The 13,283-nt window shown below is 43.3% G+C and overlaps 2 protein-coding genes across 5 annotated transcripts in view; one reads left to right on the top strand and one right to left on the bottom strand.

The window, feature by feature from the left end:
- The first annotated feature begins 587 nt into the window (after positions 1–587).
- atp1b1a (ATPase Na+/K+ transporting subunit beta 1a) lies at positions 588–11,182 on the top strand. Its single transcript, XM_013134829.4, has 6 exons — positions 588–821; positions 4,253–4,381; positions 7,963–8,118; positions 8,433–8,620; positions 9,100–9,183; positions 9,683–11,182. Exons 1-6 carry the CDS (start codon positions 728–730, stop codon positions 9,941–9,943), a joined length of 912 nt encoding a protein of 303 aa, XP_012990283.1. The 5' UTR covers positions 588–727; the 3' UTR covers positions 9,944–11,182.
- A 2-nt stretch (positions 11,183–11,184) lies between these two features.
- The window catches only part of nme7 (NME/NM23 family member 7), a 41,118-nt gene continuing 39,019 nt past the window's right edge, over positions 11,185–13,283 (bottom strand). For all 4 annotated transcript variants that reach the window (NM_001303962.1, XM_010871281.4, XM_010871280.4 and 1 more), the window contains 2 exon segments: positions 11,185–11,300; positions 12,079–12,186. In NM_001303962.1, the coding sequence (NP_001290891.1) occupies positions 11,268–11,300; positions 12,079–12,186 (141 nt within the window). In that variant the 3' untranslated portion in view covers positions 11,185–11,267.

Here is a 13,283-nt window from a genome sequence, read left to right as displayed (position 1 = left end):
AAGTCAACCCGGTGAAATAAATTCTCAAGTAGTTCCCTATCCATGGGGATTGACCAGGAACATCTGTGATGGGCCCGGGATTTTTGTGATCTAAGCAAAATAACTTTCCACAAAGTTAACAAAGTTAATTTAGCATATTACTACATTATGACACCTGATGGTTATCTTTCTCTGTCATTCAATCGTAGGGGCTAGGGGCGGGCGGTGCCTATAGCTATGCATAGCTTTGTACAGAATTAACCTAGAACAAAGTACCGAAGTGCAAGGATAACTCCTGAGAAATATATTCACTTTTAACATATGATGCCAAAATAGATCTCTTAGAATGACCATGGAATGTTGCGGAGCTAATGACATATAATTAGGATTCTATTTCGGTTTAGCATTCTACAATTTTAATTTACCATTTCGTATTGAACCGCCTTCGGCCGCCTACGCATGCCATGGAGCAGTGGACATTACAGTTGCATACGATTTTTACGCAGAAAGATGAACGCTTGTGATTTGCTAGAGTTAGCCCCCCCCCCCTTTATTGTGAGTAACTTATTACTGGAGTTTGGGGCGGAGTCAGCTGTCGTAAGAGATAAATTGTGTGGGGTACAATAGAGAGAGCCGGGTACGACACTGTCCTTTACTATTCTGTACTGGGTACAATACTGCAGTCGTTGTACCTAAGCCCATTAGAAAACATTAATTGAAAGGGGGAATTAAAAGCAAGCAAAAAACAATGTCGGCAAATAAGGAAGGAGACGGAGGTTGGAAGAGCTTTCTTTGGAATTCGGAAAGGAAGGAATTTTTAGGACGCACAGGCAGCAGTTGGTGTAAGTAGCCGTCGTCGTAAGATAGTTTCAGTCAAAGTTTTTCTGGATATTAATTCGAGGATGAAAACGAAATGAGCTCGAGACCTGTTGTTTTTTGAAAGTGTGGTTGTATTCTCAGAACACTGTAACGGCACGGAGGGTGAAAGACTTCATTTCCTGATTGAAAAAAACAGCACCTGTTTGATTTGACTTTAGCATGATGTGTCGTGACTTACACCTTCAATGGAAAGTTACACGAAAAACCCATGAAATGAATAAACCGTGCCGTAAAAACTAATTATATATATATATATATATGCCAGAGAACTTTACTCGTCGTTGGATGGAAGACGATTATGTCAAATTTAACGAAAATATCAGGACCGTAAAAAGGGTCATTTTCTTATTATCTTCAGTGTTCCAGAGGAGGTAAAAACGTACCTATTCGTGATGAGGCTGAACGGGATCGATCGTGTGTAATATCTAGTTAGAGCTTGAGTGTCACTGTCCTTTGCCAAGGAGGTCATTTTGAAGGACATAATTGACATTCTAAGGTGGAATTCCGGAATGCTGGTTTTTTCACTAACATGTGCTTGTTTTACAGAAATATCATGTTGGTTTCTGGTGTCACATAGTTTGGATTAAGAAACAATTATATTGGTTTAAAGGATACATCCATGTTGGCTTTCTTTCTCTGAACCTAAGTAATTTGCCAAATGATAGGGAAACATCCATAACCTAGATAATCAGCTTCGTTATTCCACTACTAAATGTTTCAAATTCATCCCAGTTCAAGGTTAGTCAAGGTGATCGGGCCTTTCGCTTGAAGTTATCTCATTCATTTGGCACCAATATAATGTCATGTAAATGTATCCAACAATGAGCATTGATTTACCAATGAGTTCCAGTGTTCCAGTTCCCCCAGCGACCATGCAACATTGTATCACTGGCATCGACGTTAGATGGTCACATTTCTGCTCTGTATTCGAGCGGTATGTGCCAACTTGTTGCGGGTCGTAGTTAATCTTTTGGCAACATTACTTTCCTTTTTTCATCTCGGCGCTTTTGCTACATAGGAAGAGGAAGAGCAGCTCACGACTCACATGCCTGGTCTCTAGGGCCAACACCTCCCCCCGCAGAAAAGTTTTCTCCCCTTGAGCAGCTACTGCCTACTGCTAGCGTTACCATTCGTTGCTCGAGCTATTTCCTCGAGTTCACTAAGCTTTAATTTATCTTTGTATTGCGAGTGGGGTAAATTATTAAGGGTTTCTCTCACGACGCTAGAGAAATACAGATTTACATTGTGCGCTCTAACGGGTGACGGGAGGCATGCCAGTAGTTTCCTGTTTCGTGTGCTAGCGTAGCCAACTTTTGGCAGCCTCTTGTTCGCAAAGAGGTCTTGGTCTTTCATGGTTGCTGGTCACTGAGTAGATTTATTGTATTCACTATCTCAATGAAAGTAGTTACGTTACGAAAGTTACACGTTGTTGGCGTGTCGCTTGTTTGCGTAGCCTGTATGTTGCGTGTGGCCATTTAACCGTCTGACCAAATCGATGTTGTTATTGCGCATGGAAACGGAGACTTATTTTGCAATTAGAAGTCACTTTTATATAATCATCAATTAAAGTATTTATGGGCGAACGTAGGATACATCGATTGAGCTCTTCGTGTAGTGACGCTTGGTACTGTAGTAATCATTTTACCACCAGGGACCTATTGATCTATTGAAAGCTGAACTTGTAGTTCGAATTAACCTGGTTTTTGTGTGGCATTCTTTGAGAATTGTAAGAATGTGTCTGAGTGGTCTATTCACAACAAGAAGCCATGCCCACCAAACCGGTTCTGCCGCTCTGTTCTGGGGGAGGGGCACATTACTAGGAGACACGATTGGCCAAAGATTAGGCCCATGTGGGGGTTTTTAAATAAAAGTTTGACTGTTTAACACTTGGAAAGGCTCCCTGCCTAGACGTGATCGCACTGGATGATAACGGGCACAAATTCAAAGTTAATTCCTCTTGAGGTCCACGGTTGTGTAAGAAAACGTGGAGCCGTGAATCTAATAAATGAATTGGACTTTGGAATGTGCCTATCTGTAGTCACGGTCACCTTCGATGTGATCGGTTTGCATAACTCTGACACACCAGTATACCATTGTCTTTTGTAAATAATTCTGCTCAGGCACTGCAATAGTAAGTGCTTGCAGTAGAATGTTTATTCACGGGTTTTGTTATGACCCGATGGGGCAAGTGTAGATGCACAATTCGCCTGTCTGTCAGATTCACGTGCATGGAGAAAGTAACTTGTCTAGCCACACCTGTCTGTGTCTGCCTACTGTGGGTGACGGGTGTTTGTCAATTGGTCTGAGTGGAGGGATCTGGAAACGGCGGACAACGACGCGAATCGAATGGCATGCACGTCTTGTTTGCTATTGCATCATGAGTTTGACAGGATTCAGTTTAACACACGATGTGTCGTAGTACACGTGCAACGAAAGAGTAGTAATAGAGTAGTAATAGCGGAGGGAATTACATGAAAATGCGTGTTTCTAGTGCAAAATACACCACACCCCCTTCTGCTATTTTGCCGATATACCAGAGCTATAGGCCCAATGGGTTGCTTAGTGCTTGATACCGTAACCTGCTTTGCGTGGTATTTGAATCAACCAGGATATTACCGGTTATTAGGTAAAACTGTATTAGACCTGGAGAGTAGGACGGAGTAGGAAAGTCCTTCGGTGGTTTAGAATTATCAGCCGGATCGGTATCAACAGTGGCACCAGGAGGGCGAGGATTAACATGGGGCATACGTTACATTGAGGTTTACTATAAACAGTAAAATAATCAGTTTAGAGAAAGTAAACCTCGGTGAAGATTAACAATAGGTCTTGTGTGGATTGCTACTAGTTTGAGTATACCAAACACTTAATAATGACAGCATTTAGTTTGGATAAGCAGAAGTTTTGCTCTTCAGCCACTTGGAAAGTGTGCGTGATTATATAGCCATGTTGGTTATTCAGATTCTGAGCGATGATAGCCAAGGAAAACACTGAGATGGAGTCCCACTAACCCTACAATATCTATAGTTAAATAAATGTATTATGGTTAATTCTATCTTAAGAAGAGTTACTCGGCCTGTTAACACGTTGTGCCCTTTCACCCAAGATGTCCTCCATTAAAATATCTCTGGCGTTCTTCCTGGAGCGTTTCTCCCTGGGAGGGAATGTCCCCCGGAAGCCCCTCCGCTGGCTTCTGTTAGACCAGAATATTCCGTCAGAACGGTGACAACACAGGAATTATTATGGCCAGTCACCTCTCAAGGTCCCCTCCAACACTCAACCATGTTAGAGTTTCCCAGAGAAATCCAACAGCATATCAGTAGATGATCCAGGACTGATCTGTAGCATCATGTGGCATTGCAGTGAATCCCTCCTGTCTCTCTCTCCCTCTCCACAGTTAAAATCTTCCTCTTCTATCTGATTTTCTACGGGTGCCTGGCGGGGATTTTCATTGGGACCATCCAGGCCCTGCTGTTAACCCTTAGTGACTACAAACCCACCTACCAGGACAGAGTCGCTCCACCAGGTAAAGATCTCTACTCTTACACCCTCCTCATGTAGCTTTCCTAAACGTCAGATTCAAGGTAGATGGTATACTGCACCCCTACAAATGGATGTTACTCTTCGTAGCAGGTTAGGAGTGCATGTCAGCTTGCTTTTTCTTATTCGTAACCTAATTCTCCTAACCAGCAGTGGTAATTCTCCTGACTGACTGTGATAGTTCTCCTAACCTGCTGCATAACTTCTAGCTTACTTCAAATGGTAACTTAGGCCTGTGGAGTTGAACTATGGAGTCTACATGGCTGTATTGTATTGTCACTTTGTAAATTCTGATTTCAGTCTGTAGCTAATTGAAATGTCAAGGTATGAGATACACTCTGAAGGTGATCGTGATTAAGGGATTATACATTTTCAATCATTCGCTGTATTGAGTTAGCTCCGTGGAACAAACAGATTTAAACCAATTATAATCAAAGGATTATAGCTGTGTAGTTAATTGGTTTTACAGGAAACATTTAAACTTTGTATATGATGGAAATAGAACAGTGATTTAAACATTCAGGCTTGGTAAGTAGCTGAAGTGCATTTATAATGTGTTGCACATAAGCTTGAAATGTGGAATATAGGCCACGATAAATATAGTATAGATTAATATAAATGTCTTAGTATTTTTGAATATGCTTTTATCAGAATCAACCATATACATTGGATTCCTACCATGGTCTTATTTACTCTGTTGGACCCGAGCAAACATTCAAACAATTAAGAAACTAAGTTGAAGAAAAAAAATGCTATCCACAAACACCTTGTAATATGTAGTGAAAAATAAGAAAATAAAACATTGTTTTACTGCAAGATTGTAAAAACATTTGTCATTGTAAAAAAAATATTTTATAAACACACTTGAAAGATGTCCACTATTAATTAATTACAATAAATAAATAGGCCCACTTGTTAAATATTTGTAGTTTGTGGAATTGTAAATCACATTAAAATGGATAGAATGCACCAGACACCTAAAAAATAATTCAAGCCACATATTTGCAAGATTTACTTACCAAATGCATGGATTTCTATGGGAAGGTATGGTGTCAGACAAGCTGCTAAAGCCACAATAAAATAGCTGACACACCACACATACTACTAAGACATTAACCTTGGTCTAAGGTGACATATCATGTAGTGTTTGACAGGGTTTAGTCTAGGAAAGGTACAGGATGCATTCAGGACATGGCAGTATGGAGCTGGTCTGTAGGGAGCTGGTCTGTAGGGGGGTGGTCTGTAGGGGGCTGGTCTGTAGGGGGCTGGTCTGTAGGGGGCTGGTCTGTAGGGGGCTGGTCTGTAGGGAGGTGGTCTGTAGGGAGGTGGTCTGTAGGGAGGTGGTCTGTAGGGAGGTGGTCTGTAGGGAGCTGGTCTGTAGGGGGGTGGTCTGTAGGGGGGTGGTCTGTAGGGAGCTGGTCTGTAGGGAGCTGGGCAGAATGGACGAATATCCAGGGATTATTTTCCTGAATTGATGCCATAATGATATGGAAGAATACATGTATAACATGAAGGAACGCTGTTTTAATTACTATATTACTCATTAAGGTACTACTACCAGTTGAGGTTTTTGCAGCTGTCAGTAGTCCCATTAACACTGACCCATATTAGGAAACTCATGTCCTACTGGTCTGCTATAGGTATGTTCTAGGTTACTTTGGTTGGTGAATGTTATCAGCAGAAGGCCTGTGCTAAGTGCTTGGTGTAGATAACGTGTGGGTTTACCATCCCACCTCTACTGTTGTCTTTTTACAGCCATGGGTATCCCATGGTTACGGAAAGTTTTTGTGAAGGATTGTGGGTGCTGGGCTTTGCATGGTTTCTATTGTGCCCAGTACATTAGCTGGTGTTTTATTCTCAAGGTTTCCCTCTCTGAACGACTCCTTCCGTTTGAAGGTCCTTCTGACCTCCGACGGCTTCAGCCATTTTGTCCTTCGCTTTTCCTGCCTGCCTGTCCGCTTTCCTCCTCAGCACTTCGCAGCTTTTAGTGGAACTCGGCTGCCTGTCTCTTCATGAACACGTCTTTGGGAATGGACTTTCACACCCTCTGTGCCCCCGGCGGCTCACATAAACCTGGCAACGGCCGTGTTGTTTTTCTCTCTCTGAGGAATCTTAAGCCGGTTTAGAGAATTTCATTCTAGTAATCGTTCTAAGGCAATGGCACATTGAAGGAGTGCAGCCCTCTGTGTTCGTAGTTACCCCCTCTGACTGGGAGTAAGTTCAGAGGCACGGTTGCTTTCTCTCCCTCTCTCCCTTTCCCTCTCTCTGTCTCTCTCGCCGTGCCATGGCATCCTCTCCTGCCTCCCCTGGCCTTGCCAAGGCCCGTTTGCACAGCCAGGCGGTATTTTTAGCAGCCATTGTAGAAGACTGGCTTCATGCACATGGCCCTGTCGGCCATTTCCCCCTCTAGAGCGGCTGACTATCAAAGGCTGGCCAGGCGCCGAGGGGCAGGCAACAGCCACCACATAAGTAGGTGTGGAGTGTCGTGAGCTGAAGTGAGTTTCCATTGGTGCCCAGATAAAGGAAGAAGAAAGCAGCTAGAGTTTTGGAGAGCCAAAGTCCCGCCTCTCATTCTGAGGCTAAAAGTTTCCATTGTGAGTGAAGACCACGTGAGGCAGGCTGTTGGGTTGGCGGGGGCAGGGGGTTGGTGGAGGCTTTCACAAGCCTTGACTGGAAAGAAAACGTCATCATATTGAACATTTGACTCCCCAAAAACATGTGGCGTGACAAACATTTTCAGTAGCATTGAGCTTAAAGATATGAACGGTTTCTTTAGTTGTGGATATTATGTCATAGACACTGGGTCAGAATTCAAATTTGGATGTTGGGGGTGCAGCATGTTTTAAAAAAAAACAACACAAGGTTCCAAACAGTGATGTTTCCTCTCGTTTTCCTCTCTCTCTCTCTCTCTCTCTCTCGCTGTGTTACTGCCACGCCTCGCTCTGACCCAGTAGAAAACACCACGGCTGTCTGGAAAATTACTGCTACAGTTTACACAGCTGGGGAGACCTAGCAGGCACCGAGGGGGGCTAAAGCATTTATGATTTCAAGAACCCTAACTGGAATTAATTATTGGTCAACTGTATGCAAATAACCATTTTTATATGATTATATTTGCCTTTTACATCAGCCTATACATTCTGTGTGGAAGGAGTTTTATAACAATGAAAGGAACTCATTTAGTTTTTCAGCGCTGACTCTGCATTTAACCCTATTTAACATAATGTCTAACCTGCAGCCGTCCTTTTACTTCTCACATAAATAAACGGACTCATTCCATGGCTATGATTACGTTGACCTCCTACGGAATACAGATGTATTGGAGAGGCTCTGCGGTCAGAAATCCCTCCCAGGGCCCAAGACAAGATTAGTTCAGCCAGGCTCTGCCAAAGTCCTAGTAAAACGTACCTCTCTAGAGTTTTGATTACACCAGGGTGTCCCTGATGAGTTCATTAACATCAATGGTCTGTCTGAAGACACCACTGGTATTTGTTGAGCACTTTCAGTCTCCGGACAGAGATCCACACACCTTCTCCTAACCCCACGGGTTCTCCCGTCTGCCTCTAGGTTTATCACACACCCCACGCTCCGAGAAGTTTGAGATCTCTTACAACCTCAACGATCCCCAGACCTATGTGAAGTATGTCAAGAGCATCAGCACTTTCCTGGACACGTACAGCGATGAGAGACAGGAGGAGAAGGCCAAGTTTGAAGACTGCGGAGGCAAGTAGAAACACCTGACCAAAGCCCACGTGTTCCTTTATGGTTAACCACGTCTGACCGGGACACCACACGGGCAACAGGGCTCCATTTGGAAAAGGGGTTTTGTACAAGAAACACATCAGTCTGCCACTGTTTTGTCCATGGAGGTGTGTTATTTTTTTACCGTGTCCTGGTTTAGGGCTGATGATGATGATAATAGGGGTGTAATAAGGCTCCGTTAGTGGCCACATTTGACCTGTGACCTCTCCACAGGAGCGCCAGGTAAATGCCTTCAGTATAAACGCTCTTAATAATTGTCTCTCTGTGGTGATCAGACGTCCCTCGTACGTACACTGAGCGTGGCGACCTGGACAGTGAAAACGGGGTGAGGATGGCCTGCAGATTCAAGCGCTCCTGGCTCGGTGAATGCGCTGGTCTGGCAAATGATGACACCTACGGGTTCAAGACTGGGGAGCCCTGCCTGATCGCCAAGCTCAACAGGATCGTCAACTTCAGACCGAGGGTATGCACCTATTGCCTGCAATTCTTATGGTCCACATACCAAATGGAACCCCGTTCTAATTAAATTCAGTTGGAGAGGCATGAGGGATAGCCACATTAGGCACCCAGGGAGCAATAAGGGGTTAACTGCCTTACTCAAGGACATAATGCACAGCTTGCAGACTTAGAGATTCAACCTAACAACATTGTGGTCACTGATGTAATGCTCTGACCCCTTGACCACCCTGCTCCCCTAGTGGTCGAGAAGGTTCTGGTACAAAATAGGTTACTTGAGGAAATAGGGTGCCATTTGGGAAACACCACTGTGACAGCATTTTCAGAGTAATGAAGACCTCAGGTCCTGCCTGTTTGGTGAGAGTTGGAACCACTTGCCAAATGAGAACGGGTTGACGGGGGAGAAAAATGTTTTTAGAAAATGTACAAGATGATCGAGTGTAAATGACAACATTGGTAATTGGTCTGTCTTTCTGTTGGTTTCAGCCTCCAACAAGCAATGCCTCAATTCCTGAAGCCGGAATGGTCAGAGTCCAGCCCAACGTCATTCCCATCCATTGCCAGAATAAGGTAAGCCCCACGCGGCAGTGTACACAGACTGTCTCCAAAATGGCCCCCTTTGTCCAATGTGGAGCACTTGTTTTCAGCAGGCCACATGGGGAATAAAGAGCCACTAACCATGCAAACATTTTTCTACACAGGCATAAATGCTATGCTTGGTCTTTGCGTTTTCCTTTTTTCCTTGCTATATTTAGCTTGTAAAATAGGCCTAGTTGGTACCTTAGTGAAAATTATATGTTACTCTTCCATTATGGCCTGTTTACCGTGATGTCATTAGTCCCTGTTTACCGTGATGTCATTAGTCCCTGTTTACCGTGATGTCATTAGTCCCTGTTTACCGTGATGTCATTAGTCCCTGTTTACCGTGATGTCATTAGTCCCTGTTTACCGTGATGTCATTAGTCCCTGTTTACCGTGATGTCATTAGTCCCTGTTTACCGTGATGTCATTAGTCCCTGTTTACCGTGATGTCATTAAGTCCGGCTAACGGTAATGTCATTCTCCACAGAGAGAGGAGGACGCCAATAAGATTGGTGAGATCCGCTACTTTGGCCTGGGCAATGGGTTCCCCCTCCAGTACTACCCCTACTATGGCAAGCTGCTGCACCCCCAGTACCTGCAACCCCTGGTGGCCATCAAGTTTACCAACCTCACGTTCAACGAGGAGCTGCGCCTTGAGTGCAAAGTATATGGAGCGAACATTGACTACAGCGAGAAAGATCGCTACCAAGGACGCTTTGACGTTAAATTCACAATCAGCAATTCATGACCTCAGCTATGAAAATAGCACTTTTCTCTGCCCCCCCCCCCCCCCCCCCCCCCCCATAAAAAATACCAAGTTAATTAAAAAAAAAAAGAGAAATAAAAACACGACTAGTCTTGGAACAAACTTTCATAACATACGGGACCTACACTTAATCTGTGTGCTTTACACTAGCTTTTCTGCATAATGTCTAGGGTTAGAATGTAAATTACAGGAAGAGTAGCAATAGCAAAAATATTTATTCTACTGTAAATGAGAATATTCCTCGAGCCATGGGACATGTTCATATATTACTGTAAATTGCAATTCCACTACTGATATGTAGCGAGCAGTGTTTCTGTCCCCTTAAGTATTTCTGCCTAATGTGGTTTCTATATACTTCTGGAGTGTCCAGCACAGTAGTCGCATACTATGGTCCTTTCCAAGCCATGTTGTACTTCCTGTTGTCTTATGTCAGTAAACCTAGTGGTCCAAGGTGTAGGTGTGTGTGTGTGTGTGTGTGTGTGCGCGCGAACGTATGTGTACATACGTGTTTGTTTGTGTGTGTGTGTGTTCTCTTACTAACTGAAAATATTGGCATGGTACGCTCTGATTGGTCTCTAGGTCCCTGTATGAGTAAATGACTGCACTCCGTGGAACCCTCTTCATTCTGTCTTCTTGTGTTGATTGTGGGAGAATAGTTCTACATCACTTATGTGTGTCTTTTTGGATCACCTTAAAATATGGGACAGAGGGTTTAATGACATTTCAGTTTGATGCTTCTTCTTCCTACTGTCCACCTCTCCTCGTTTTGTGGCGTAGAGTTTGCTAGCTAGCTGTGTACTGTTTTCATCAACAGGCAGAGGAGACTAGCTGCCTTTGTCCTTTACGGAAACACTGAAGGCAACTCAGTGCTTTTAAAACAAATGTTTTTTTTGTTGTTTTTTTTTTTTTTGCTGGAGACATCACGTGATGTGGTGTAACTTTCTAATGAATGTTTTAGCCATTTTCATGGTGGAAGAATTTTATATTTATGCAGTTGTACAATTTTTTTTCACAGGAAAAAGTTTAATGTATGAATCCAATACCAAAGTCACTGGTGAAAGGTTAAAATATCAGAAGCAATGCAGTACCCCTTCTAGTAGGATGTTTAGTTGGTGTAAAAGTACTTAATGTTGAACATCAGAACACTTTCAGGAGTCCATCTGCCCGTGTCATTTTATTTAATCTGGGTAAGACCTAAAGAAAAATAAATGGAGAAATGATCCTGTGGTCAAATGTCTTTTATTGAAATACATACGCAATGGGAATGAACACTTGTAATACTATTCATCTGTTTTATAAAAACCATTCACCCATCCAAAATCTTGAAGAAATATTGGACCTGTTAAAAGAGAAAGCGAAAGAAGTATGAACTACAAGCAATAAAAAAAACACCAGTGACATTTTTTACATTGCAATTTTTTTGATTCAGTGCAGCTAAACATACAGGCTTTTGGAAAGCTATTCCAGACTGAATTTGCTAAGATAGAGAAAGGGGTGTGTGTAAGACGAGGCTACGGCAGAGAGAGAGAAAGCTGTCTGTTTCCAGCCCAGTGTTGTTCTGTGCCACAGTGGTTGATATGGGCTGTGGGACGTATTAGGCTGCTGAGCCCAGCCAGTCACCAGGCTAATGATTAACAAGGAGCTATTTGTTTAGTGCCTGGCCGCTACGCTGGCTGCCCCACAGATCAGGAGCTCTTGCTCTCCGTCACTCACCCACCCCAACAATGACATCCAACAGGTCAGACCCACTCCCTCTGAACAATGGGCTTGTTTCTGCCCGGCTATTCTTTCCCAGTGGGATCTGTAGTGGCTCGGCCCACAAGGCCACAGAGTCATGAGACTCTGATGCTGCTACCGGCTGCACCATAAAATGCCACCCTGTTCCTGATAGAGAACCCTACTTTTTAGCAGGGATGGTAGGGGCCCTAGTGCACTGGGAGAGATGACGGGCCATTTTGGATCGAGTGCTTCCTGTCTCTGGCCAGGCCACTGTAAATGGCTATCAATGCCACCCCTATCCTCACTCGTTCCAGCGTTGAACAGATGAATGACAGTGGGTGGAGGAACCGCTTTGAACTCCTAACATGCGGATGAATAAGCAGCCATTATGGATCTACCTCCAGAAGTCCGTCCTCTGGAAGGTCAGAGCAGTGGACAGCGTTCTGCACTTTAGTTTTGCCGTACAGAGCTCGTAGCGTGCTGGGACGAAGGTGCCGAGCAATCTCCTGGAAGCAGAAAGACGTGTTGGTTGAGATGAATGGGTTAATATGAATTCCAAGAATATTAATGCAAAGGATGGAGAGGGTGAGAACTGCCATGTGTTTCACAACCAATGATCATCCAGGCTATGAAACATTTCACCCTTTTAATGGTTCTGAAAATGCTAATGAAGCAATTTCAGCATCAAATCAAAGACAGAAATGTACATGACAGCATCAAGCCAAAGATGAAAATTAGCATGACGGTTAGCTAATGTAAATCATGGTGTTGTTTTGACAAACATCTCTGCCATGGTTATGTTGTATCACATAACATTTATCAGACAGACAGACAGACAGACATACAGACTGGGTCAGTGAATAACTACTCTATATTCTGGGCATGTGGTCATGCAGCAGAAGGAAAAACAGACTGATCAAAGGAGATGTGGCAGAAGAACAGATATGTTTCTCACCAGTCACATTCAACAGCATTGAGAAGGAGATCTGAACATCAAAATGTTCAGTACAAACCAACATCTGATTCTAAGCATTGTCACAGAATGATGTAATTTCAACAGTGGATTTACCCTCCCTCCATTTTGAGTTGCGCTATGTACCACTGTAATTAATCCATCTCTGCAGACCTTTTGTGTGGTAAAACAAGATCTCATTTTTACTTTACAGGAGGTGCTGGTTCATATGTGCAAAAGGGAATGTGGAGAAAAGTCCCAAAGAGACATACTGGTGATATCTAATGTCCTACTGACGTGCCACTGTCCCTCTGTCTGGTCAACATGTCAAACACTCAAAAGACTATACAAGCACTACACTCAAAAGACTATACAAGCACTACACTCAAAAGACTCTACAAGCACTACACTCAAAAGACTCTACAAGCACTACACTCAAAAGACTATTCAAGCACTACACTCAAAAGACTATACAAGCACTACACTCAAAAGACTATACAAGCACTACACTCAAAAGACTATACTAGCACTACACTCAAAAGACTCTACAAGCACTACACTCAAAAGACTATTCAAGCACTACACTCAAAAGACTATACAAGCACTACACTCAAAAGACTATACAAGTACTACACTCAAAATACTATACAA

This window comes from Esox lucius, chromosome 8 (genome assembly GCF_011004845.1).
Source record: "Esox lucius isolate fEsoLuc1 chromosome 8, fEsoLuc1.pri, whole genome shotgun sequence".
Lineage (NCBI taxonomy): Eukaryota > Metazoa > Chordata > Actinopteri > Esociformes > Esocidae > Esox > Esox lucius.
This window is presented reverse-complemented; position numbering and strand designations above follow the sequence as displayed.

Excerpts from the sequence above, each read along its gene's own strand:
- atp1b1a (XM_013134829.4), top strand. The coding sequence starts at position 728 with ATGTCGGCAAATAAGGAAGGAGACGGAGGTTGGAAGAGCTTTCTTTGG. Across the intron at positions 4,382-7,962 it reads GGACAGAGTCGCTCCACCAG|GTTTATCACACACCCCACGC; the intron begins GTAAAGATCTCT and ends GTCTGCCTCTAG. Across the intron at positions 8,119-8,432 it reads CAAGTTTGAAGACTGCGGAG|ACGTCCCTCGTACGTACACT; the intron begins GCAAGTAGAAAC and ends TGTGGTGATCAG.